The sequence below is a fragment of the Mauremys reevesii genome, linkage group 18, assembly GCF_016161935.1.
Source record: "Mauremys reevesii isolate NIE-2019 linkage group 18, ASM1616193v1, whole genome shotgun sequence".
NCBI classification, from domain to species: Eukaryota; Metazoa; Chordata; order Testudines; family Geoemydidae; genus Mauremys; species Mauremys reevesii.
In genome coordinates, this window is record NC_052640.1 from 19,198,372 (window position 1) to 19,225,172 (window position 26,801).

Sequence of the window (26,801 nt, forward strand, 5' to 3'; positions counted from 1 at the left end):
GGAGTCTAGGCCCATCAATGCCTATTAGCTAAGACAGACAGGAATGCCACCCCATGATCTGGGTGCCTCTAAACCTCTGACTGCCAGAAAATGAATCTGGATGAAAGGGGAGAGATCACTCGATATTTGTTCAGTTCATTTCTCATTAACCTTCTGGCACTGGCCACTGTTAGAAGACAGGATCCTGGGCTCAATGACCTTATGCTCTTATTTAAAATAATGAGACATTCATTAGTAGTAGTATTAAAATGTCCTTTGCATTCTTGCCGAAGCTTGGATTATAGTTACAAGAAGTTCCATAACACAGAACCTGGGGAATGCGGGGAGAGCTCTATAGACAGGGCACCAGGTTTCTGGTAGGCTATGAGAGGAGATCACAGATGTGTTGGGGCATTTTTAAATTGGCTTCTCCGTGGCTTGTGAGTCCTTGCGGTGATTTGCGATGATTTAGCTGTCAGTTCATAGCACCCGCCAGTGCACTAGATTGTAGCCACATGTGAAAGATTCCCTTCCCCTGCTCACTGGCTGCACTCTCAGATACGCTTTCTGTAGAGAGCTGAGTTACAACTGACCTAGCCCCAGCACTTCGTACCAACCTGGGTCACCATCTGCCAGGCCCTCACTCAACAGGGTTTGCAAGAGAAGGGGGGCAGTGTGGAGATCAATGTGAAGCAGATCCTAGGGCAGGGCAGGCAGACAGTGGCTGGGTGCAGGGGACAGTGACTCCCCAAGGAATGATCAAAGGCGTCTCTCTCTATTTGTCAGCAAGTCTCTCTCTCTATTGTCTGTGATGGTGTCTCTAGGGAGGTCATGGTCTGACCCTCACATGGGCACAGGCAGACAGGCTGTGGGGGAGAGTTTTGGTCTCAGTTCTCTATCTCACCATATCACTGTGATACGTTTTACTACTGCCATCCCATGTGGCACAGTAATAAGCAGCATCATCCTCCACTTGGATCCCAGTGATGGTTAAATAGCAAATGTTGCTGGAGGTGTCTTTGGAAGCAGAGAACCGAGCAGGGACCCCAGAGCCCTGGTGCTTGCTAGATTCATCTTTGTAATACAGCAGATATCTCGGCGGGTTCCCGGCTGTTTGCTGAAACCAGCGAATGTAGTAGCCACTGATGCTCGTTCCACTGCTCATGGTGCAGGAGAGTTTGATGGTGCCTCCTGGGGGCACTGACTCTGAGGCAGGCTGAGGCAGGGTTGGCTGCGCGCTGGCAACTGTCAGAAACAAAGACCCGAGTGAGCTGTGACCAAACCAGAAGTTAGCAAAGCTCAGTGGCTAGAACAGGGGTCGGGTGATCAGGACTTTTAGGTCCTGCTCCCTGCCCTTCCAAAGGCTCCTTTGGGATCTTGGAGAAGTCACTTCTGTGCCTCCGTTTCCCCTTGGTACACTGGGGATAATAGTCCCTGTGTTTGTAACGGGCTTGGGGACCCTCGGCTTGAACACAAAAGGACATTTTTAGAAGCACCTACGTGACTTTGAGGCCTGTTGAAAGGCAGAGTCCCACCCAGAGTGTTATCAGCCAGGTGGGGGCACGTTGGGTATTACAAACCCCCGACCACTCACCTGCCAGGAAAAGCCCCAGGACACAGAGAGTCAGGCTGGACTGGGCCATGGTGCAGGGAGGAGATGGAGGTGGACAGGAAGGAGCCCGATTTGGCAGCTCTGCTTATGCCAGTTTGCAGCTTGAGCCCTGGCTCTGGGCAACCCTTCAGGTACCTTTAAAACCATGAGGGACAGGGCTGAGACTGGCTAGTATGCAAATGAACCCCCAGGGGTGGGGCTCCATGAGGCTATTGGATACACTGATCTCTGGTTATTCCCATTACATCTTGCAATGCAAATCAGCCATACGGCCCCGCATGAAGACCTGATCCCCTGTCCTTCCCCCGGCTCACAAAGTCTGCCTGTTGGACCTGCCCCAGTTAGGCAAAGGTTAGAAATGTCCAATTTGAAAATTCAAATACAGAGAAGGGACTAACGGCAGCACAGATGGTAACTGAAATGCTGCAGACCTGTTGCGCCATCTGTATCACAGCAGCTCGACTGCCTTGTCTAGAATCACAGCGTACAGAAAACCGAGAATGAAAAGAGAGGAGGAGTAAAGAGAACTGGAACAACTTGGGCTGAGTCTCTCAGTGGCCAGAGCTTGCACATGCTTACGGGTAAGAATTGTCACATGGCACCATCGCACCATGGGAAAACGAAAAGGAATCAGAGACGCGCCTTTAACAAGCCTCCACCCAAACTCACACCCCAGTGTGGCTGGAGAGGGAGCAGGGACAGGGCAACAAAGGGGACAAACATGAAGAGATGGTTTCTCATACAATGAGAGCTGCATTGTAGAGAGAGAAATTCTCTATAAACCCCTCACTGGTGTGTCGGCAAAAACACTTGGGCACTTCTGGACCCCTGCTACTAAGTCTAACACTTGCACACACTCTTTAAATAGTGTAACGCCTGCATGAAGGTAAGGGTTAATATTTGGACCTACAAAGCCTATTGTCGTGCACACAGACACACACACACAAGGGAGTGAAGATTCTCCTCTGTAAAGCACTATAACATGTTGTGACAAAATATACCCCCATGTCCACTAATGGAATAATCTTTGTACAAAGTGTGTCTTGGGGGGTACCTCTTAAAACCTCATAATCTGCTGGTCATTATTGTCCTGATAAAATGTGTGTGGCAACATTGTATGTAAAGTTAGAAGATTCCACTGTGTGGTGTTATTAACACATGTTCCCAGTCTGGGGCGCGGCCAAACCAATTCCTCAGAGATAAAGGGCAAGCTCACACCTCAAGCCAATTGTAAACAAGACCAATGGGCCATTACCTGCTCAGTGGCTATTCATTGGCAGGAAAAGGGGCATGGGTGAAAAAATTCTACATCTTAGCAAAGAAAGAGCATGGAGTTCCCATCCACACAGTCTGCCTCTTGCCATGCTCCCGGCTGGGGGTGCTTCTCAAAGAGGGGAGAGGACTATACAAAGAAAGGGGAGACCCCCAAAACATCCCCTCCCCCCCCTCTCTGCCCATCGATTCACTGCCCCAGAAGGAACAACGGGAGCAGCCATTCAACTGGGGAAGGTTCCTGGCCTGGGAAGTGCAGCCACTAAGAGTCTGTTGAGAGCCTGAGATGAGAAAACTTTGTTTTGTGTTTAACATAGTTACTGAGTTAGATACTAACTGTGTTTCGTCTTTATTTTCCTTGCAACCATTTCTCATTTTTTGCCTCATTACTTAGACTCCCTTCAAATCTCTCTCTTTGTAGTTAATAAACTTGTTTTCTTGTTGTATCTGCTCTAGTGTGTTTGAATTGAAGTGTTTGGGAACCTCCATGCAAGATAATAACATGTGTGCATATCGTCAAATAAAGTGACGGACTTTATAGAAGCTTGTGTTGCCCAGGAGAGGCTGGGCAGTGCAGGACATATGTTCCTGGGGGGAAATCAGGGACTGGGAGTATGTTGGGGTCACCCTGCAGTATAATTCAGGCTGGTAAGAGCCTAGGTGTGGCTGGCTGGCTGCAGCACACACAGAGACACACTGGGAGTGACCTACATGCCGGAGGCTCTTTGTGAGCAATCTAGGCTGGAGGCTACAGCAGCCAGGCATTGTCCAGGGCGCCCCAGGTTAAGGGCAGGGGTGACACAGCTGCTCAGTAGTCTGGACTGTACCCTGGGCATGTCACAGGTGTGTGGGTGATAAGTGCTATATTAGTGCTACAGGATTCTCAGTATTCTTCAGTGTATCCCAGCCTTAGCAGTCGTGTTTTCAGCTCTTCCCCACCTGTGGAGTCTCTGCCCACCCCCATCTCCCACCAAAGGGGAGAGGCTGTTTCTGCTCAGGCAAGAGCAGCAGGTAAACACTGTTCCCAGCTGCCCCTCTCAGGCCTTAGAACTGCCTTGGCCATGCTGCGGTCAGTGCAAAGGATTCTGGGTGTGTCTGGGAGCTAAATGTGCCCCCCATGCAACAGCGCTGGAACCAGGGCACCCGTCTGGAGGGAGGTTGACGCAGAACTGGAAGGGGTGATGAGACGAAGGGAGCAGGAAGGGGCTGGCAGGGGCTGACTCTCCGTGTTGCCTAGGTGCCCTGTACCAGGGGCCATTTTAGGCTGCATGTTATCAGGGGCTTCGCTGTGTTGGAAAGCTTAAAGAACTTAATAGAACAACGGATGTGTATTTACCTATGTCAGCTATTTTGCTTATCTTGTTTGGCTCCCCAAGTATATGCAGCTGTTTTCCCATGTATGTTTCCAAAACATTTAGTACAAAGGGTCAATGGGTGTATCTTGTTTCCCCTTCAGAATGACAAATGTATCCTCAACAGATGTATCTTGTGTCCCCCACAAAATGATATATGTATCCTGCGTACCCAATTATCCCCTAACAGATACATGTACAGGTTCCACAGGTCAGCCAAATGACATAGACGAACGTAGGCTAATTTGTTTGTTACTGGTTATAAAAGAGCCCGTACAGGCTTGTAAGGTGTCTCTCTTCTGGCACTAGCCGATGAGAGCACCCGCTCAGCTGACCGATCAATAAAGGGAATGGTACTCGTCTTCCTGTCTTACGTGCCTCCTTGGTGTAATTAGGTAAGCTCCGGGGGGAAACGAGCCCTATTTGGCTAACACTTGAGCCTCCCTTCCAACCCACCCCAGCCCTGTCAGGGCCATTGACCTGCAGTAGCTGTGCTCTGCTGCCATCTACTGGGCAGTGATATGTCCGGGCTCTGTAGGGATCCCTCGCACGTTTCGCAGAGGCCCAGAAGGCGTGGTGCACAAACCCTTCCGGGTCCCATCTTTAACATGGGGTGCAGACTTCGCTCTTTGTGGTGCAGGAGAACGGACAGTGTTTCCTGGGGACCCTGCCGCGGAGGACGGCTGCCTCAGCTCTTGAGCGACAAGATGACCATCGGAAACCAAGAGACCCGTGAGCAGTGACCAGGCCTGAGCTCACAGGGTATTTCAGTGCTGAGGGTGCGTCTCCCACATGAGGAGCTGTGAGGGGAGCAGGAGCCAACGTCCCCTGTGTAAGAAGCAGGCTGGTGCTCAGAGCAGGCACAGCCTTGCTGCAGGGCTGCAGTGGAGTGAGAAGGTTTTTGTCTCACTTCCCCATAGGACGGTAGCGCTGTGCAGCACTCCCAGTCCACGTAACACAGTAATAGACGGCATCATCCTCTGCCTGGGCCCCCGTGATGGTTAAATAGCCAATCTTGTCGGAGCCAGAGCGAGAGCCAGCGAACCGGCTGGGGACCCCCGAGCCCATGCCTTTGTTAGATTCAGTGTAAAAATACAGCAGGTATCTGGGGACGCTGCCCGGTCTCTGCTGTATCCAAACGACACGGTTGGCACTGACGGTGTAACTGCCCTCTAGCGTGCAGGGGAGCTGGACATTCCCCCCGGGAGACACGAACTTGGAGGGCGGCTGAGTCACCTGAGCGTAGCAACCTGCAGAAAGCAAAGAGCAGGGGGGTGAGCACCGCTATTCCTGCCATGTTTTCGGCTGACCTGGGTTTCCAGGCATGGTCAGATCAATCTGCTGTAGCCGTTACCTGTCAGGAAAAGCCCCAGGAGACAGAGAGGCAGAGCGGGCTGGGCCATGGTGCAGGGAGATGGGGAGAGGTCACAGGAGCTGGGTTTCTGCTGGTTTGCAGCCTGTTCCCTGCCTTTGTGAAACCCTGTGGCAGCCTTTAGAGCCCTTATGGGCAGGGGTAGGGCAGCCACATATGCAAATGAGCCCTCCTGGGTCAAACTGGGGCAGCCCAGTATGCAAATGAGACTCAGGGCTGGAGGTCAGACATCGTTCTCTTTTCATGATCCAGACACCCTCAGTTCTCAGACCTGCCGCCCCGGGTCAGACCAAAGCTCCAGCCACTCCGGTTTCCTGGCTCCAGAAGTGGCCAGAGTAAGGAGTTCCACCCCCTTCATGAACATATGCAACGATCCCGATGGCCTTCTGCTCTGGATGTGTCCCTGGGAATGGATCAGGCCTCCCCTGAGCGTGTGGGTGTGGGGGACTCGGCAGGATAAGTATCTGGGTACAGCTCACTTAACCAGTTCCCTGCTACTGGTGCACCTCCGTCCCTCCTGTTCTCGGCCTGCGGCATACACCGGTCTAGTCTCCCAACAGCTGGAATACTTTGGTCTATTTTGGTTGTTGGGTTCTGTGTGCGGGTGCTGGGTGGTGATTAGTGGCCTGTGATGTACAGGAAGTCAGGCTAGATGATCTGATGGTCCCTTCTGGCCTTTCTGAATCTAAGTGAGAGTGAATGACAATGACGGGGGTAGACAACAGAAGGCACGTTGTAGAGAAGCTTCATAGATTCCAAGGCCAGAAGGGACCATTGTGACCATTAGTCTGGTCTCCTGTAGATCTCAGGCCATAGAACTTCCCCACAATAATTCCTAGAGCAGAGCTTTTAGTAAAACATCCCTGATGGAGACTCCACCACGAAGTTGGGTAAATTGTTCCAGTGGTTAATTACTCTCACTGTAGAAATTTACACCTTTTTTCTGGTCTAAATTTGTCAAGCTTCAGCTTCCAGACAATGGATCTTGTACTTTTGCTAGACTGAAGTGCCCATAATTATATATTTGTTCCCCATGTACGTACTTATAGACTGTAATCAAGTAACTCCTTAACTGGCTCGTTTTGGTAAGTTGAATCGATTGAGCTGCTTGAGTCTATCGCTATGAGGCAGGTTTTCTAATCCGTTAATCATTCTCATTGCTGAACCCTCTCCAATTTATCAACAGCCTTCTTCAATTGTGGACACCAGAGCTGGACACAGGATTCCAGCAGTGCCAGATACAGAGGTGAAATAACCGCTCTACTCCAATGCAAGATTTCCCTGTTTTTGCATCCCAGGATTGCATTAGCTTTTTTGGCCACAGCATCTCTCTGGGCTCTTATGTTCAGTTGATTATCCACCACAAATCCCACATCGTTTTCAGTTGGGTGAATCAGGCACTTTGTTTACCCGCTCTCATAATACAAGGGCAAGGGGATGTTTAAGGAAATTGAAAGGGAACAAACTTAGAACTGATAAAGAGAAACACTTATTTTACACACGGTATCATTTACCTGTGGAACTCATTGCCACAAGATACTACTGAGGTCAAGAGCTTAGTAGGATTAAAAAAAGGATGGGACTTTTATATGGATAGTGAGAATATCCACAGTTACATTAGGCAGCAACAAATGTAGAAGGGGTATAAACGCTCATGCTTTGAGGCCTAAGGCTTGGCTAGGAAGAAACTTCCCCTCTGGGCAAGATATTTGAGAAACTATGAGGTTTCTTGCACTTTTCTCTGAAGCATCCAGGCTAGGCCAGCATCAGAGGCAAGTTACTGACCATAGTGGGACCACTGGTCTGATCTGGATTGGCAGTTCCTCTGTCTCTAATGTATACAACTGTGACCCTAAGAACCCCTCAGTGCCAACTGCTGTGTTGCTAGAGGCTGTTGGTTTCAGGCAGCTGAGCTACAGCCAGCACAGAAAAGACGGCTTCACACCAAGGGCAGGTAGTGGTGAGATGCCTCACAACCCCGGGTGCCCCTGGGGAGCATCACAATAACCAGACAGTCTTATATTAAAACCAGCAGCGTCAGTAAAAGAGCACTAACTCTGTGCTGTGTCTGGACCGACGGCAGTGAAGCATCCAGCTGCAGTTTAGAAAAAATAACAATTGGGAGAGGTGAAAGAGAGTATGTTCCAAGCGTCCCAATGAACTCCACGCTGCACAGGATACAGGTCATGCAGCTAATTAGTAGCATTTATTGTTTGTATTGCAAAATCGCACAAAAGCCTCAACCAGGATCCAGCCCCCGTCACGCTGGGTGTTCTGCATAGCAAGTGACACGCGAGGGAGAAGCGTCACATCATCAAACGTTGCTGGACATGCCCTAAGGGCAGGACGCAGTTAGCTAGATAACACTGGCAGCTGAGTCACCCTCCGTGGGTGTCCCACACACCAAACCCCTCCAGTGTACAATGCTAGAGCGAAGAATGTATTACAGCAAAGTAAGGCCCCAAAAGCACAGGCAGAGCTCTGAAAATCCAGCCCTGGGATTGTTAAACAGGCTCATTTTGGCCCCAAACCTGCACTCACTTAAACACAGGCAAAACTTTCCTCTCCTGAGCAGCCCCATGGCCGTTAATTCTGGGCTTCGTTGGTCCAATAAAAGGAGCCTCCCGGGGGTCTGTTTGTCTCTGGTTTGGACTTGGGAATACATTGACTGCAATGCCCCGTGCTCAGCAACTGTGGTGGTGCTCAGAGTTCGCTAATCACCCATTCCCTGGTACACACCAGAGAGAGCGGCTGTTCCCAAAGATTGGCAGGCGGCTCCGCTGAGGGCTGCAGGGCCAGGCCAGCTGTGATGGAATGTTATCATTAATGGTTATTATTTACCCAGCACCAGAGTGTGCAGGGCACTCGCTCCCCCTGCCCAGCCACGCTAACAATCTGTCTGAATTTCTCAGCTGCTGTCTTGGCGATGGCTGAACTCAACTCACTGAGCTCTTCGTGCTTCCCTCCGGGTCCTCTGAGTCTGAGCTAAGGACTCGTGGTTCTACCCCCCGCACCATGTGCATGCTGCTGGCTGCTGGCCACGGTTTCATGGTGAGTGCGGCCGTGGGCAGTGATGTGCTGCCACCATCTTAGGGAAAAGCAACCACCAAGTTCTCTCCCTCAGCCCCATGGGCTAATGGCCTTGAAGAGAGCAGGGATGAGAGACCAGGAATCTCTTTGTCTTCCCATTTAAACAAAAACACTTCCTCAGAACCTCAGAGCTGAGAAAGAAGCCATCAGTAGCTGGCAAACACTTATGCTGAGTGTAAATCAGAGAAGCCCTGAGACTGCTCTAACTTACACCGGGCACTGGGCAGAGCACTGAATGGGCCCCGAATACAGGAAGTGCAGAGGTAGCTTAAAGGGACTGTCTCTCTCCACCACCAGCAGCATCCTTTGTTCCTGTCCCAAGCCCAGAAGCAGAGAAAGTGAGAACCCGGCCTGCTCTATGTAGGAAAGGCAGATAACATACTCCTGAACATCAGAACCAGTGCTTTAGAAATCTGTCTTTTATGTCAAGTTCTACTGGGTGCCCCACATGCAGCTGATGGGGATCTGAGCAGATGGATAGGGGCCTGCGGGCAGGGAAGACCAGCTCCATTAGGTAGGGACTCTGTGCAGTGAGAGTTGCAGGTGCCCAGCACCTGGCAGGATCTGGCCCTGCGTGTCTCGTAGCATTCTGTGCTCCACCAGGTGACATGCGTCAGACAGGAAGCCACCATCTGTCACAGCTCTCTGAGCATAACTGACTAGCGGGGGCTTCACCGCTAGGCTAATTTAAGGGTGGAGCACATGAGCCGTTTCTTTTTTCCATTCCTTATAGGGCTGCGGTTCCTTCAGCACAAGGCTCTGCAAGCAGGGGCTCATCAGAGTCCCCCGGGGACCAGCACAGGTTTTGGTTCCACATTTCTAGAGATAGTAGATGGGATATGCGACCGAGCAGTAATAGTCAGCATAGTCCTCAGCCTGGACCCCGGCGATGGTCAGAACGCAGGCGTTGCTGGCGAGGTCTTTGGACGCAGAGAAGCGGTCCGGAATTCCGGAGGGCTTGTCCTTCTCCACCTCCGAGTTGTAATAGAGCAGGTACCTTGGAGAGCTGCCAGGTCTCTGCTGGTACCAGGCGACTCCGAACTCCCGGATATTGTACCCAGGATTCAGGGCACACGAGAGTTTCACCGTTTGTCCCAGTAACACTAAAATGGAGGCCGGCTGAGTCAGCACAGGCTGCGCCCTGGAAGCTGAATGAAACAAGGGCGCAGTTACGGATGGAATGTGCCGATCCCACACCCAGTGGCTGAACAGTGACATTATCCCCTCCGGCATCACCTCCGCACCAGCTACAGGTTAACCTCTCGCGGGCCACACCTCCAGCAGCCCGTCTGACCACGCCTGCCTGCTCCACCCGTCCCTATCTGCAGCGCAGTGATAGCTCAGCATAGGAGCCTCGCCCTTCGGTCCCTCCCTCTGCAGAATTTCCTGATCACCTCCACCTCCCACAAGAACGTACCTGGCACCAAAACCCCTGGGAGGAGGAGGAGAGCCAGGAGACGCAGCACCATGGTGAAGGCCTTGGAGGGAGCCAGAGGGAAAGGAATCGGCAGCTGCTGTGCAGCCGGGCCCCTGGCTTTGTGCAAACCTGCAGCAGCTTTAGAGCCCTGGGGGGCCAGGCAAGCCAGGTGGTCTATGCAAATGAGCCCTGGGACTCAGAGACTCCATCAGCTGATCAGGTGACTCTCTGCTGCTCTCTGTACTATTCAGCCACAAGGCCAAAACTATGAGGACAAAGCTTCAGCCACCACCACAGGGAAGAATGGATTCATGGCTGACACCCCGGCTGTATTTTGGGTTATGGCATTTGCTGCGGAATCCAGCTTCCTCTTGTCTGTCCTCCTTCCCCCTGCAGGTGCCATGAGTATGAAACATGGAGCTGGGTTCTATTCCAGCTCTAGCCACAGACCTCCTGAGTGCCCCTAGGTAGCTCCTGTCCTCTCTCTGGGTCTCTGTTTCCCCATTTATAAAGCAGGGATAATAAAACCCACCTCCCCCACAAGAGCTCGGAGGCTGAACTCATCCATATTTGAGAAATGCTCAGATGGAAAGTGCTACTGGAGGAGAACCTAAGACCAGGCTCCTTTCTGGGCAGAGCGAGCCGCTTTCCTTCAGAGAACTGGAGATCAATCCAGAGCTGGGCCCAGCGCTAGGTGTCAAAGCGCAGGAGCCTTTCTCCAGGCTGCTGTCTAGTCACAGACACTAACCACAGACGGACCCTGGGGCTGTTCCTGAGACTAAATCACCATGACAAGAGCTACTGTTGCTCTGCCGTGGAAGACAGGAACAACCCGCCCGGCCTTCTGCCTGGACGCCAGCACTGGAGCAGCCCTGCTGCATGTGTGTGTGGAACCAGAGGATCAGCCTAGGAACCTGGTCTCTGCTATGGCTGCTGCTGTAATAATAGCAGCACAGAAATATACCTAGGGGCACACCCAGGCCTTCACTGAGTCCCCCTGGCTGTGCTGGAGACAGTGACATGGAGAGTGTCTGCGGGATCTGGAACCGGAGGAGAAAAGGGGCTGCCAACTTCACACATGATAAGACACATCCCCAGGCACATCACGCCCAGAGGGGAAATCCTGCATCCTACGTGTTACAGGCACCACCAGGAGAGACCCAGAGAAAGATGCCGCAGGGACGTTCTGCAGCAGTCAAAGGCCAAAGTCTCCCGGCTCCAACAGCCTTTAGAGTGATATGGGAGATCATTAGGCAAATTAGCTCTATCCCCCTCAGACCTTATTGCACAGGTCAGTCAATACTGGAATGCTCACTATGGTAATTCAGAGGATTGGCCTGTAGCTTCATGTCATGATTTAAAGGGCACAACTCAAGTATCAGTGACGCACTCTCTGCACTTTCAGGGTAAGGAACTGGATAGAAATTACTTGGCTTGCAAATCTTTTAAACGGAGGCCTCAGCCGACAGCATGCCGGCCAGCCAGGGGTGTGGATGTAGAGGGGAAGAAGGTTCGATAGAGGGCCTGGCTTGGCTGGACCAAACAAGCTTAGCTGGGGATGAATAGACCCTGGAGTACGGGAGAAGGTTCTGATGGACGTTCGTGGGGAAGAACAGAGGGAGGAGGGATTTTCACAGGTCTGGAGGTTCGGATAAGCACCACATTTAAAATTGAATCATCCAGCATTTGGGGGTCACTCGTCACTACTGCCAAGGAGATGCTGGTCTAGGTGACGCATGCCGCACCGTTCGGCACAGTCAGCAGTTCCCTCAGGAGACCCCAAGGCTGAAATAGCAGCAGGTGCGGTAGGTCAGGATCAGGGGGCGTTGGTGCAGTTGCATGGAGGACGTGTGCACAGGACCTGCCCATGTGAGGGGCATGTGGAAACGAGCAATGAGCCATAATGCCGGGGGTCAGTGAAGACCAGAAATGGGTCCTGGCTGGAAGGGAGGCTCAGCTCCATTTGCTGATATGATTGAATTGAATCCCACTCTTGACGTCAAATGAACGGCAGTGGGAGATCGCGGTGCTGGGACACCTGCAGAGGGTGTCATTGGGGAAGGGAATGGAGGGATTTCCAAGCCTGCAACAGTGATTCAGAGAAAGAAAAGAGAGAGCAAAATGTACAGGATGGCGAAAAGAGATGAGACGAGGAGAGATGCCATTGCTGGTCATGGCTGAGGGGCTGAGCACTGTCCTTCACGGCGTGTGCTATGAAGCGTCTAAGGGGTTCCCACGCTGGTTCTCTATGTGACTATAGCACTGTGCACTGTGCGGGTATAATCCCAAATTGAACAATAATAATCAGCCTCATCCTCGGGCTGCACCCGTGAAAAGTTTAAATACCCTTCGTCGAGGCTGTGATCTTTGGAGCCCGAGAATCTCTCCAGAACCCCCTCTCCTCTGTTTAAACCACTTTTTGCACAGAACTCTAGAAAGATACTGGGCACTGCCAGATTTTTGCTGGTACCAGCCTACACATTAATCCTTGAACTTGGCCCACTCATGACACATTTCAGAGTGACTGATTCCCCGGGTGCGATAGACACGGAGGGCTCCTGGGTCAGGACAGCCTGGGTCTGTACATCTGCAGGAAGCAAAGACAGTGTTATTGAGGCTGCTAGTGGGAAAGCAATGCTGTCAACTGGGCTTGCAATAGTCATCTAACCAAAGGGTTCTCCAACCTACTGCACCAGCCCCGTAATCTGGTGTAGACCCAAGTGACATAACTTTACTATAACTCCATACAGATGGGAGGCAGAGCTGGCTCTGCCCACTGGGAGATGCTGACAAAGCAAACCCTTCTTTGCTTTCAAGGGTTTCCTCTGCAAGCTTATAGTAAAGTCCTGGCAGCACTAAGTCAACAAGACTCAAAGAAATATACCAAGAACGTACGTGCTAAAGAAAGCACCAGGAGTCCCAGTGCCACAGGAAGCTGGGGTAGCATGACTGTCCTGCACCAAAGGAGTCGAATGAACGCGAGCACTGCAAAGTCCTTCTGTGCGTCTTTGGCTCTACAGACCACATGAGCTTTACTGGGGCATTTAAAGCAGCCCCACAGCAGGAGGGGCCAGGCAAATCTGCCACTCCCTTGGGAGAATCTAGGTGGGGAATTGGTTTTCACCACAGCACCAGAATTGGACCCGAAACCCTCCCATGCAAACAGAGGGGCCTGAAGGGATTGGCTGGAGTGGAAGCCCAGGAGCCGCGACCGGTGTCAATGAACCCACTCAGGAGGCTGCAGTGCCCCGGGCAGTGTTGATACACCTGGTCTGGATGCGCTGTGCTGCATTGTGCGCGCCGAGTGCCACAAGGGATTAGTACGGCCAGGAGCTCAGCAGGATTCAGGGGTTAGACATGTAGAAAAGAACATGAGCGATAACTTGTTGTCTATGTGCTCTGCCTTGACGTGAATACTGGTCTATGCGCACAAAGTATTACACCTATAACCGGAGACTGTGGAGCATGGTCTCATGCCCTGCGCCCGTCCCCTGGCCCCTGCACTACACTGCCAGGCCAGCCCAGGCTGATGGTGCAACCAGTCCGGTGCCTTGTCTTTAGCGGGGCCAGAACCAGACGCTGAAGAGGAAGCCGTAAGATCCCCATAATGGGTAATTATGCAGCAATCCAGACGGCTGCTTGACCGTGATGTCGCCCTGGGATCGGACAGCGCCTCATGAGAGGGAACGACAATGACTGCGGCTTCATCAGAGCAGCAAGCGTGAAAATCCCACTTAGCCCCACCCAATCAGTGCCAAGGGGTTAAAGGGTTTGAATGAGATTTGAAATGCTCAGCGTGTGTGTTCGCACCGTGCCCTGCACAAGGGGGCTCTGGTCCTGACTGGGGCCTCTGGGCACTAATGCAATTCAACCTCCTCCTCTCCCATCTCTGAATGCAGCAGCGACCCGCGGAGACAGGGGCAAGCAGCATGAAATCAGGTGTTGGAATGTGCTGCCCTCTGGTGGGGACTGGGTGCTGTAGCACTGCCTGTGTGCAAGCCTTGCTAGGTGAGTGTCCAGTTTATAATTACGGTGCTCTCCTGGTAACAGGAAATGAGCAATCCCCGTAGGGACACACTCGGCCCATGTGCCACATGGGACCATTCCACCTCCGCTGGCTTCTCTCACGGGAATGGGCTGGATGGGATTTTGCAGATTTAAGGCCAGGCAGCCACACAGACAAATACAAACTGGGATAAGCCGCCTGGATGACTCCTTTAACACCCTGAGGGGCAGCCAGTGTTAATTACACTCCTTCCCCTGGTCCTGGCTGCACCGCACCCAGGGAGTTTGGGAGGGACGGTGCCTCCTCCTTCCAGAACTCCCTGGTGCACAGGGGACGATGCAATCTGCACCCTCCCTTAGCAGGTGTAGCCTGCTCCCCGCACCAGGCCTGCGGCTCTGCAGGCGGGTGCTGGCAGGGGTTGGGGCTGAATGCAGGGAGCAGTCCCTGTGCTCCCCTGAGCCCATGGACTAATATTGACCTGCCCTTTGCCAGGGGTGGCCGTGCTCTCCCCAGTCACCCACACAAAAGCAAGGCACAGTCTGACCCGGAACATTCCACCTGAAGGGACCCTCCAACCCTCACAGAGCATCTAACCTCCAGGTAGGTCTGCAGCCCTCAAGCCGCATCCAGCCCGCACAGAGCGTGCAGCCCACAGGGACCAGTCAAGCCACACACAGCGTTTGACCCAGATGGAGTCTGACCCAGCCTGAGCATCTGAAACACACAAAGGATCAAACCCACCAGGGGCCTCCAACCCAGACCAACTGCCTGATGCCCCCTGGGACAGTCTGGCTCCCCCGCTCCTGCACCCCAGCTGTTTCTGACCTACTGAGAGTGTTCGGTGGATGCAGCTTCACAGTCCAGACCCAGAGCGTGCTCTGTGTGAGGGTCTGAATGTTCTCTGTTCATGGGAGGTCTCCACTACACACAGCTTGGAGCTGTAATGCAGATGGCAGGGAAGAGGGATAACCGGATACAGCCAGGATAACAGGACCAGCCTCAGCCATCTGACCCTTGTGTGATGCCCAGTGGTGGCCTCTCAAAGTACATAGGGAAACCAACATAGAAAGATTTGCTCAGAGCCAGTTTTACAGCAGGTGGTAGAGAACATACAGGCCTTAACCCAGGCCCATTAAAGCCAGCAGAGAGATTCCCATTGACCTCAGTGAGCTTTGGGTCAGCCCAGGCAGGCTAGAAATAGGTAATGACTGTGGTGGAGGCTCTTGAAACCTCCTGATCATGTCTGAGAACTGTACACGCATAACCTGGGAAAATGCAAACTGTGACTCCTCTGCACTTCTGTGACCATCTCTGTTCAGACTCAGACATAAGCTTTGGTGTGGGAATAAACAGTGAGTGACCACCAGGTTTGTGTGTGAGAGAGAGATCCGCCTTCCCACGCAAACCTGGTGTGAATGTCCGCTCCACACAGACCTGGTACGATCTCCCTGTGCATTGCTCTGGTGCAGTGTGAGAGCAGAAGAGGTTCCTGTTGCTTGAGCGACTCTCTTTTGTGTGTGTGGCTTCACACTTCATTCTGCAGGGGAAGCAAAGGGGGTGGAGGTGTCAGCACATCTACCCCAGCAACAGCTCCCGCGCCTCACCACTAGACCAAGAGGTCTCTGCAGAACCTGCATCCGCTCTGCATGGTTTCCTACTTCCTACAGCTCTGAGCTATTCTCATCTTGGAAGAGATCATAGTGCTGTGCAAAGGTGTGATTCCATATCGCTCAGTACCAGCTCTTCTTGAGCGGTCACATGCATCGCTGCAGAATTTCACTTTTATTTAAACTTACAGCCCCTGTGGGTGGGAAGAAAATCTCTAAACAGGACCCCCTGCAGCACTGTCCTGAGTCTGCAGACAGATAGATTGAAACCGTGCCAGATTCTGATCTCAGCGGCACCGTGAATAACTCCACCAAAGTCAACCAAAGGCAGCTGAGTTACTCCACATTGCTAGTGTAACTGAGATCAGAATGTGGGCAGGTAGGTGTCAGAGAACCGTGAGCTATGTGGGGCTGTGTGTAGCGTTTGGGGATAGGGGCAGAGCCTGAGTAAAACACAGGCACTATTTCTGACCCATGGTGAGCAGAAGTTATTGAGAATCTGGGGTGATTTAGGAAAATAACAACTGGCTTTATTGGGGATTTAGCTGAACTGAGCTGCAAGGCCATAGGCCAGCTGTGGAGAGAGAGACTCTTCTCCAAGCTGGAGAGAGACATTTCAGATCAGAAATGCAGGTATGTGAAGCTGGGCATAGCCAGCACTGAGACCCTGGGAAAGGCATCTGTTCACTCCCTCTGGGACACCTGGCACTGGCCACTGTCGGTAGACAGGATAATGGGCTAGATGGAAGCCTTGGTCTGACCCAGTAGCACCATTCTTATGTTCTTATGTTCCTCACTAACCCCTCGGCCCTAGAGGTTTGGTTAGTGCCGGGGGAATAGTGCAGGGTTCTCCAGGCTGAGTCGAAGGAGCCCTTCATCGCCCGGCGAGCGTGGTCAGAGTAACTGGCTCTGGCAGCAGAGCTAGTCATAGGTTTCACTTTCGGCATTAGGCAGGACTGCTGAGGCCATTTGCTGAATGAACTTGGTGTCTCTTCCAGCCTACCCCACGCCGGCTGGGAGCACTGTGGTGCGATCCTCTGGCTGTGCAAGGAGGGGCTTGGTTAAAACGCTGCCTGTGCTTTGTTTGACGTGGGAAAAGCTGGTTCAGTCAGTGCCATGACACTGCAGGCACAAACAGCGCTGCATCGTCCCTGGGTGGGTGGCAGAGAGGAAGATGGCAGAGTTTGGTACAATACAATCAGAGACGGGGAGGGGAGAGAGGGACCTCAGACCCTGCTCACTGCAGGGCATGGGCCTCAACAACAAAGGCCAAGTGGACATTTCATATTAATATTGTAGGGGCCTGAGGATACTGTATTTATGTCCCATAGACGCGCTCCACCTAGAGATCAGCTCCACCCAACCACACAACTTTCATCAGTACATTTATTACATGCCAGAGCCACACCACTGAAGAAAAGGGGTGTTTGCTGGAGACATTTGTGTTACATGAGATGGAGGGGATACATTTGCGGTGCCTGAAGCATGGCATACACCGTGTCCGTTCCTGGGTCACTGATCCCCGCTCTGGGCTCCTTCGTCACTGGCTCGCCAGTGTGAGCGCTCCCCTCTGGAGAGGACACCACCTGAGAACAAGCAGAACCCCAGATCAGCACAGGTAACAGTGACATTCACTGAGCTGGGAACCTCAGCCGGAGGCAGAAGAGGCTGAGATGAAGTGAATGAGGCAGCTCCATGTATCAGCCACGATGAGAGCGGGGCCCGAATGCTGGGCTGTCCCACAGCCCCCACAACTGCAGCTGCTCTTCCAGTGTCTGAGCTGCAATAGCAGCCGCAGTCTCTCCACACCAGCTGCAGGGAATGCCAGGCCCCTGGATTCACGTAAACATGAACCTGCATCATCTTCTCCTGGCCCCCAAAAACATGGCCTTCCAGGCTGGCCTGGGCAGAGCCAGTTCAGAGATCTGTCTCTTGGCGCATAGCGCTGGGTAGACACCCCCCCATGGCCATCCCAGTGGATCCCCTGCTCAGTCCCTGTGTGGAGTTTTAGGAGGTGCAGAGGCTTTGCACAAGCCCTCTGCACTGGAGTGAATTTCACTCCGTGACCTGGGGCAAGTCAACTTATGCCTCAGTTTACTCATCAGTAACTCTAGGATAGGAATATCCACCTATCTCGCAGCATACGGTGAGGTTTGTAAAGCACTTGAAAAGCCTCAGATGCTACACAAGTACAAAAAGTTACTGCTCTCATCATCTACATTAGTTATCAAAGTGACTCTGCTGGGACTGGAATGACATCTGAGCGCTTTCAATACAGAGATCACCACTTACACTGTACTTGCTCCACTGCAGTTTTGAATAGATCATTTCACTGCCGATGGGCTGTGTAAAGGACTCTCTCCGGGCAGGGGCAGGGGTGCTGCAAATGGGATCGGACATTTCCAGGGAAACTTCTGGTTTCTTGTCCTGGATTCGGCGCTTTACTAACATAAAATACAGAAGAACACGTGCACATTATGGAATGACTTGGAAATATCTATTTCAGGCTTAAGGGGAAAGACTGAATTCTACCTCGGTGTCTCTATTTACAGGCTGGGTTCTGGCTTTGCAGGGGCTTTCAATATTTTTCTTCTGTTAATTTATTTTACACCAAAAGGGCCTGATCTAAAACCCCTGTAATTAAAAGGAATCTTTCTATTGACTTCAGTTGCTGTCGATCCGGCTCTAGCAGCTGAGGGGCCATACACTGACTCTATCCATGCTCACAACTCCCATTAACATCACTGGACATTCTGCCTGAAGTGTAGACACATGTAGGTGAGACCCTGCACCGGAGATATAAAGAGTGTGGAGATTTGGTGCCCGTCCCCAGCTGTTAGGTATTAGAACCGGGTGGCCAAACGGCGGCTCGCGAGGCACATGCAGCTCTTTTGCAGTTAAAGTCTGGCTCCCAGAGCCCCCCATGCCCCCCATTCTCCACCTAACAGACTGGTGGGGGGGAACTCAGAGCTTCTGCCCTGGGATGGGGTGGTGGGACTCGGGGCTTCAGCCCCACAGGGCACGCCTTCCAGGGCCCCGAGCCTTGGCAGGTGCCTCCCGGGGGCAGAAATCTGCAGCCCCAGCCCCCTGCTGCAGGGCTGAAGCCCTGAGCCCCAGCAGGCACACCCAGCTCTCAGGTTATGAAGATTATCGTATGTAGCTCAGGGGGTAAGTCTGGCCACCCTGTATTAGAACATGGCTGCTTTGCGCATGCACCAATCATGCCCTGTCATAATTAAAAGGTTTCTTATTTTCTCATTCTTTGCTTTGAACTTAAAGAATGTTACAGACTTGTCAATAAAGAAGAGCAATAGCATGGAGCCATGTATGAATTTAGGAAAGACATCCTGAACTGGTCATTTCCCAGAAGATTTGCTGTACCGCACTGAGCCAACAACAGTAACTAAGAACACTGAACACAAACCATGGCTGCAAAGTGTAAGATGAGGCCTAAAGAGAGGCAGGGGAGATTGTTTGCACTTCTTTACTAGCAACTACTTACATGTAAAATACAAGCCCAAAGCAAGGAGGAACAGAAGTAGCCCAGCAGTCAGACTGGAGATCAGCAGGACACTCACTGCGTCTGTGGGGGCTATAAAGGAGAACAAATAATATTTGTGAAAAGTCAGAAAAGGAAAAGAAACTGAATCCCTTCCACTTGCTCCTGTGCAAAGCCTCGGGCGATATTGCCCCTTCGATTAATGATGAGAAAGGCGCTCGGATACTATCGTATCAGACCCTGAATAGACCAGAAAGACAACTCCAGTACACATGCAGGACCGCAGCAAGTCTCCCAGCCAAACCGTACTTAACATTCCTGGTATTTCAAAGGTAAAACACGAGCCGAAAGCCCCTTACAAAAATTCTTCTTCATACATGTTAAAAGAAGGGAAAGACAAACCCCACAAACCCACTGTTGAAACTGCAGCTGGCAGGTCACCTTGCAGTAGACGCTTATCCCTTTTTGGGACTGTTCTAAGACTGAATAGAGCAAGTCCTAACCTCAAAACAATGTGATTTTCATTCCTTGTTCACATATTTACCAGCACAATCAGCTGTGAATCAGAATGACCACATCATAAATTCAACCTGCTACCTTCATAACTTCATCCCTTGTCCACAGATTTGTTATGCAGTGAATGCAGTGAGGATTGTCTCAGGAAACCCTTTGTTAGTTGGTATCACACGTTACTTCACTGTTACCTAAAAGAATTGTAACACTAGCTCCATATCACCAGTAATCAGCAATACTAATCAGCCACCAATAAGTCATCTCACCAGCAGTAAACAGCCTCAGATACCCAACATTAACAGCGGAGACACTGAGGTCGGTGTCTGTGTGAACAAGCCGGGTGTGTTTGTGGTTTTGTAGATGCTTTAAGTTTTTCCGTTGATTGATCCCCAGCTCTTTTTCTTGATAGCAATCACTGGACTTGCAAAACCCAACCTCGCTGCACTTCAAAGGGTTTCTCTTTTCAGCCAGGCACCATGAGCAATGCTATTCTACAGCCACGCTGCAAATGGGCTCTGTGTGAATACTGCAAAGCTTTGAGAAGCATTTCCGGCTGGGCTAAAGGCGCCGGCCAGGTGGTCTGTGTGGATGGGAACTCCATGCTGTTTCTTTGCTAAAATGGAGATTCTTTTTGCCCCTGCCCCCTTTCCTGCCAAAAAATAGCCACTTAGCAAGCAATGGCCCATCCGCCTTGTTTGCACCTGGCTGAGGCATCAGCTTACCCTTTGTTTCCCTTCCTGCTGCTGACTCTGTTTATAGCTTAAATGCAAATTAGACAGAGCTCACATTCCTTGGTTTGAGGACAGACCAGTTTGCCAGCTTCTGATTGGGCAGGGCTAAGGTTTGGAACGTGCGTTACCACCACTACACAGGGGCATCTTATAACTTCACAGTGTTGCCACACATATTTTACCAGCACAACGTTGACCAGACAATTATGAGTTTTCAAATGATACCTTACAAGACACACCTTGTACAAAGATTATTGCAATAGTGTGTGGGAGCTGGACACAGGTACGTTCTGTCACAGAGAGTGACTGGCTTCTTGGGACTGAGTGTAACCTGAATATGTTGTGATTTTTGGTGGAAGCATGGGCATAGTTTTGGAGGGCAACGAGGGAGGCATTGCCCCCCCCCCCCAAACTGTAAGTCTTGGACAGTTGCTGAATTTGCCACCCCCACACATGGCCCCATTGGCCTGACTGGAGCTGCCCCCTCAAATATAGAAGTCAAACTATGCCTGTGGGTGTAAGTGACCATTTATCATATAGTCCAGGTTGCCTGGATGGCGAGATACACTGGAGAGTCTAAGGGGACGATCGGTGACTCCCTGGTAAGACTGTTACAGTGATCTAGGAGTTCTCACTCATTACTTACTTGGTGAAATCTACTTATAGAACATACCACCAGTTTGGGGTGTCTGCCCTGCTTTTGACAGTCAGCCCGGAGGTGGGCACTCACTGTTGTGAGCCACTCCAGACAGTGTGACAACGATCACCAATCCCTACTTCTTCAGACACACAACTGAGTATCTGTATTTTAAAAGTGCCCTGATGCTTTTCTAAAATATCCAAAGAGGGTAAAGAGCAAAGGTTTTGCTAATATGTAAAAAACAAGCAAATCCTTTGCAGTTTTCTTGTGCAAGGAATCTGAATTCTCAATTGTTCTACACAGTCCAGTTCCTGATGCATTAAACTATGAACATTCATCCAAAACAATTAGTTTAATATAAAAATATGCTTAAAGAACTAGGGAAAAGAGAGAAAGAAATAAGATGAACATCTTACAACAATCTGCAGGCAATGCAATGTTGTAGGGATACTGCTAATGCTGTAATTTTTCTTGTAGTCAATTGTCACTTGAAAATTAATATTAAAACATGCATCAGATTCAAGAACTGTCATTGAGTTTTACTGGGGTTTAGGTACCTATCCCTGTTCAGCGCCTTTGAAAATCCAACCCTAAATACTAACTTATTATAAGAGTGTTTATTTATAAATACCTACCCGCCTTAATGATTATAAAAGAACCTTTCAATTACAGTTAATCAATACAGTTAATTAATTCAATGCATTAAAATAACAGCAGATCATTACTTACATTTAAGAGATGGTGGTTTTTTTGTGGATTAAAAATTTATACCTCTTGTCCCTGAATCATATGTCAGTAAAAAGACAGACAGAGCTGCAGTTTCAATAAACTCTATAATGTATAAAGCAGAAATTACGTTTTCAAGGTTAATTCCAATGATTAAGAACTGGGGGAATTAACAGATCGGGCCAAATCCTTCTCATCTTACTCATCCAGATAGTGCCTGATCCAAAACCCATTGAAGTCAATTGGAGTCTTTGGATCAGATCAATGATCCCTTTGAAAAGCAGGGGAAATATTAAGAGTAAATAAACTCTGTTCAAAATACTGATGGCTCCTTCTCAAATGTAAAAAGATCATATTTCTGAAACAATTGACAATGGGCCATGTACAACAGAAGGAGCACTACAATTTATTTAAAACCTATATGTTAAATATATTTGATGAGGATGACTATACCCATCCTGAATTAATAGATCTAACAAACTAGACTCCAGAAAATAGACCTTGTTTCAGCTATTAAAAAAAATATACAATCCAATATTAGAAAAATCAACAGATTTTGGAGACCATTTATTTTTAGACTAATATAGTTATTCTGTTATAAAAGCAACTTTAAATTCCATAACTGTGGACTACATTTTTATTTTTTTCAATTTGATGACTATTTTATAATTGTCTATTAAAACAGTCTAAGATATTATTATAAATAACACAGATCAGGAACACTTTTTTAAAATAAGTGTTTATATTATGACAATATTCCATAAATATATTTAGATTTAGCACTGCTAAATTAGCAGAACATTTTTGAAAACAGAGTAAGGTTTTGTATAATGGTACAGGGGAGGCAAATAATTACTCTGTCTCATAAATTCAAGGAAGGAAATACAGTAGGTATAATAACTAGAATTTATAGTATAATTTTTGCCTTAGGGATGGAAAGTATCTACTAGAAAGTCTATCACTGCTATAAAATATGGCAAATTTGCCATTTTGGTCAAAATTTGCAAATTCATTTGCAGAAAATATATACAAGAAGCCATGTGTATATATATTATGTATTTTTTTTGTAAGCAAACTGCAAATTTTTCTCCCCCAAACTATAAAACTATAGAGATTATTATGGAGCCATCTCAGACTATAAAGTATATATGTATTTTAAATCAAACCAATGGAATGTCACAAACTTGTCACATTAAGCTCAGGAGTTCCAGATAGACCATGCATGGTGTGACCTATTTAGGAGAATTACAACCAACGTACAATTTCACACATTAGAGAGGTGTGATATGATTGGCCTGGTAAATAAGCTAATGTTCCATGTAATTTTCAAATAAAGTGATACAATGGAAATATTGACAAGGAAATTGCTATAGTTGAAATATAATTGCATGGTCATATGTTGAAGAAGCTTTTAAACAAGTCATAAACATGCTTGCATCATAAGTCTTATTTCATAGGAAGCAAGAGAGCTAAGATTTCTCATACACACGCAGCAGAGTATCTGACAGAGAGAAAGAAACAGGAGAGAGAGAAAAAGAGAGACACTCACCCGTGACAATGAGATGAGTCCCATTTGTTCTTAATTTAACATGGAGTGGTATTGTGTCCACGTCGCAGTAATACAGGCCGCTGTCATTCACCTGCACCTTGGGGATGACGAGAGAGCTGGTGTTCTTTTCAAATTCTAAACAACCCCTAAAATAGCCTTCAGTGACTGAGACAGGGACACTGGTATTGGGTCGAGTCATCCTAAAGGCCAGGATTCTCTTGGACACATTTTTATGGGTCATCTCATACATCCAGATTATCTCGTAGAATGGATCGCCAACTGCAGGGGATCCATCAAAGGAACACTCAAAGGAGACAGGTTCCCCTTCAGTTACCGAGATCATCGGAGGGTTTTCCCCAGAACCTAAAAGGGAAAAAGTGTAGTTAAAAGCAAGCATCTCAGCAAACTCTGGACCTTGCTGTTTTGTAGGGAATGACTTCAATTAGTTCAACTTACTTCCATTTTATTTGCTGTGTGTGTGTAGCATGAGTGAAAGGTGCCAGATTGACCACCTGGGAGAATTAATTTCTCTGTTTAGCCACAGATCAGACACAGTATAGACAAGTCTCCAGCGTTACAAGCTTCCACCACATTGTCCAACAATATGCCTCATTGCTGACCTTGACTTTAATCCCTGTGGAGTCCTTGGGGATGCATCATTGTGACGTTTCTGTTACTGTGTATGATGTGATGGGGTTCTGTGTTTTTCTATCCATTGAGTTAATTGTACAATCAGATACTATTGGGAACACCACCTCCATCTGATGCTCTGTGTGCCTTCCGTTCAATAGAATAATCTTATTTAGATTGAACATAACTTTATAGGATAGATAATATAAATGCCCTAGGCTTTCATTCATCTCAGGGGAACTCTCAAGGATTTTGCAAACGTTCTTTCTTAAATTTTTGGATAGCAATAAAATCTAGTTTGCTACACAATAATGCCCCCAATTTTTAATCTGTTCCCCAAAATATTTAATGCTACCTAGATAATATTTCCTTATCAATTATATTACTCAATTTACTTTTGTAATAAATTCCAAGAACTAATTATTTAATCTCATCATTCTACAGAGCCCAAAGGAAAACATGACTGGGAAAAAAATCAAATTAAATTGTTTCTTTATACATAGGAGAAGGGATTTTTTCCATTTCAAAGCAACTGGGTCCCATCTACTTTCCATGTTAATTTGCCAGATTATACTGCAATCATGAGTTATATTTGAATACTAAAGCATAATTACATAGACACTGCGATATATATTTTTTCATTTGAACACAGTTCAGAAGAAAACTACACCTGCTATTCAACACAAAAGCATTTTTATTCACTTATTTTTCCATCTATATGAAAGCAGGTACTCTTATTGGTGAATATCTCATTGCTAATCTGGATTCAGCAGTTTGTATGTCAAATTCCATAAAAAAACAAAATCCAAAAAGAATAATTCTCCTCTGATGAACCAGAAATAATGTGATTCAAATAACAAATAAAGACTGTCAGCGAGAAAACGCAGCCCTAATTAACAGAGGTAGCCCTGGTGCACAAAATTCAATTCAAACCCAAATTTCAAGCCCTTTAAAGATCTGGAGGTGGTTGGATCTGGGGGTTTGGTTCGGCTCATTAGAAGAATGGGCCAGATCCATGTTTGGCTTCTGAGTTTCTCCAAGTTCAGGGCAGTTCTGATCTGGGTTCATGGTTCAGGCTCATCTTTAATATTCCAGTTTCAGCCACCCCAACCCCAGTATTGCAGGTTTACATCTGTTTCTTCCACTGAGCAAACTTCCCAAATGCCCAAGGCAGGAGAACGCCTAAATAGTGTGACTCTGCTTACCTAGGGAAAGGAACACTTCCTGCAAGAAGGAGAGCACCAACACAGAAACGAGAAGAGCCATGTTTATTCCATGTCCTCTTGTCTCTCTCTCTATCTCCAAAGCCTCATGTTGCTCGTAGAGTCTGCAGACACCATTAATTGACAGTAGAGGCTGCAACCTGGGCGGGCGTCTGAATAGGAAAGAGAAAAAATCTCTCACCTCACCCAGGGACGTAGTCTGCAGTGTGCATACGACGAAACAGTGTGATAAGTAACCCTAATAATAACCCTTCTCTGCCCCCACGGCCTTGCAGTGAAGACAGCCCAAAGCACATGCTTCAGAGGAGACATGTCCCACATCAATGCAACCCCAGCACATTGACCTTTTCAAGAAATAACAACAGGGGAGAGTGGATAATGGAAAGAAGATGATCAGAGAAATTAATTGCCAAACTGAAATTACCTGGATGGCAATTTCCCTGTGCTGCTTCCCCTGGAGGAGGAGAACTCCCAGTTCCCTGACGGGACCCCATATTAAAAACGACATTTTCCGCTGGAGAGTTTCCTTCCCCCTCACTCTTTGACTCCTGATTCTTCCTTGCCTCACAATCCCTCATCACCACTGTCCATAATGTCCAACTTTTACACTGTCCCATCTCATCCAGCAGCCTCACCCTCACTGCCTCCCTTGGCCTCCAACCCTGGATCAGGTCTCACCCCCACAAACACGATCCGTCCCTCAGGCCTTCCTAAACCTAGGCAGCGAGTGTTGGAGTTCTGCTCTGGAGCTAGAGGGCTGGGAGCCCTTGGCCTAGGTAGCAGGCAATATTCTTATCACACTTCAAGCTGAAAGCCCCTATTTTGAATGTGAAAATCTCGTGTTACTAACATTATGAAACGTGCGGTGTTGTTGTAGCTGTGTTGGTCTCAGGATACGAGAGAGACAAGGTGGATAAGGGAATATCTTTTACTGGACCAACTTCTGTTGGTGAATGAAACAACCACTGCTCAGTGGTTTGAGCATTGGCCTGCTAAACCCAGGGTTGTGAGCTCAATCCTTGTGGGGGCCATTTAGGGATCTGGAGCAAAAAAAAAAAAAAAGTCAAGGACAGTACTTGGTCCTGCTAGTGAAGGCAGGGGACTGGACTTAATGACCTTTCAAGGTCCCTTCCAGCTCTATGAGCTATATCTATTGCCATATATTTTAACTTTTGAGCTTAACAAAACTTTGCATAGCTCAAAAGCTTGTCTCCTTCAGCAACAGAAGATGGTCCAATAAAAGGTATTACCTCACCCACCTTGTCCCTCTAACATTATGAGGAACCTCCACCGTAAATGAGAGTGATGCAGAGGGCAGAGGCAGGGGGAGTCTGATGGATTGAAAAGAGGGGGAGAAAGTGGGATGGGGGAGAGGAGCCGGAACTGGCAGCAGCACCCCAATATGACTCATTTACTTTTTCTTGATCACCTCAGGCAGTGGGGTGGTGAAGATGAGGCCACTATAGGCAAGTGCAGTTGTGGTGGCAGTGTCCATCAGTGAACCAGGCCTCACCGACTGAGTGTGCAGGGTTGGATGGGAGATGAGGGGTCATGGATGGCAGTGAGTTTAACGGGGACAGAGC

At 48.9% G+C, this 26,801-nt stretch overlaps 2 protein-coding genes and 2 gene segments (V, D, J or C); all 4 read right to left on the minus strand.

The window, feature by feature from the left end:
* Positions 1-613: 613 nt before the first annotated feature.
* LOC120386435 lies at positions 614-1,692 on the minus strand. The segment is given in 2 exon segments: positions 614-1,224; positions 1,574-1,692. Coding segments are annotated over 2 exon segments (399 nt in total).
* Positions 1,693-4,676: 2,984 nt separating this feature from the next.
* LOC120386437 lies at positions 4,677-5,698 on the minus strand. The segment is given in 2 exon segments: positions 4,677-5,465; positions 5,570-5,698. Coding segments are annotated over 2 exon segments (393 nt in total).
* Positions 5,699-9,442: 3,744 nt separating this feature from the next.
* On the minus strand, positions 9,443-10,268 carry LOC120386444 (pre-B lymphocyte protein 3-like). The gene is made up of 2 exons (XM_039505773.1): positions 10,095-10,268; positions 9,443-9,825 (listed from the first exon to the last, which is right to left on the minus strand). Exons 1-2 carry the CDS (start codon positions 10,144-10,146, stop codon positions 9,497-9,499), a joined length of 381 nt encoding a protein of 126 aa, XP_039361707.1. The 5' UTR covers positions 10,147-10,268; the 3' UTR covers positions 9,443-9,496.
* Positions 10,269-17,152: 6,884 nt separating this feature from the next.
* On the minus strand, positions 17,153-25,726 carry LOC120386286. Its single transcript, XM_039505434.1, has 6 exons — positions 25,643-25,726; positions 25,201-25,219; positions 23,366-23,728; positions 19,210-19,299; positions 18,000-18,151; positions 17,153-17,293 (listed from the first exon to the last, which is right to left on the minus strand). Exons 1-6 carry the CDS (start codon positions 25,724-25,726, stop codon positions 17,153-17,155), a joined length of 849 nt encoding a protein of 282 aa, XP_039361368.1.
* Positions 25,727-26,801: the final 1,075 nt, after the last annotated feature.

What these genes read in the sequence shown, in the direction of transcription:
- LOC120386444 (XM_039505773.1), bottom strand. Translation starts at nt 10,146, where the DNA reads ATGGTGCTGCGTCTCCTGGCTCTCCTCCTCCTCCCAGGGGTTTTGGTG. An exon ending in CCCAGGGGTTTTGGTGCCAG is followed by an intron (nt 9,826 to 10,094) that starts GTACGTTCTTGT and finishes TGTTTCATTCAG; the next exon opens with CTTCCAGGGCGCAGCCTGTG.
- LOC120386286 (XM_039505434.1), bottom strand. Translation starts at nt 25,726, where the DNA reads ATGTCGTTTTTAATATGGGGTCCCGTCAGGGAACTGGGAGTTCTCCTC. An exon ending in GACTCATCTCATTGTCACGG is followed by an intron (nt 19,300 to 23,365) that starts GTGAGTGTCTCT and finishes TCTCCTTTATAG; the next exon opens with CCCCCACAGACGCAGTGAGT. An exon ending in TGCAGTGGAGCAAGTACAGT is followed by an intron (nt 17,294 to 17,999) that starts GTAAGTGGTGAT and finishes GCTTGTTCTCAG; the next exon opens with GTGGTGTCCTCTCCAGAGGG.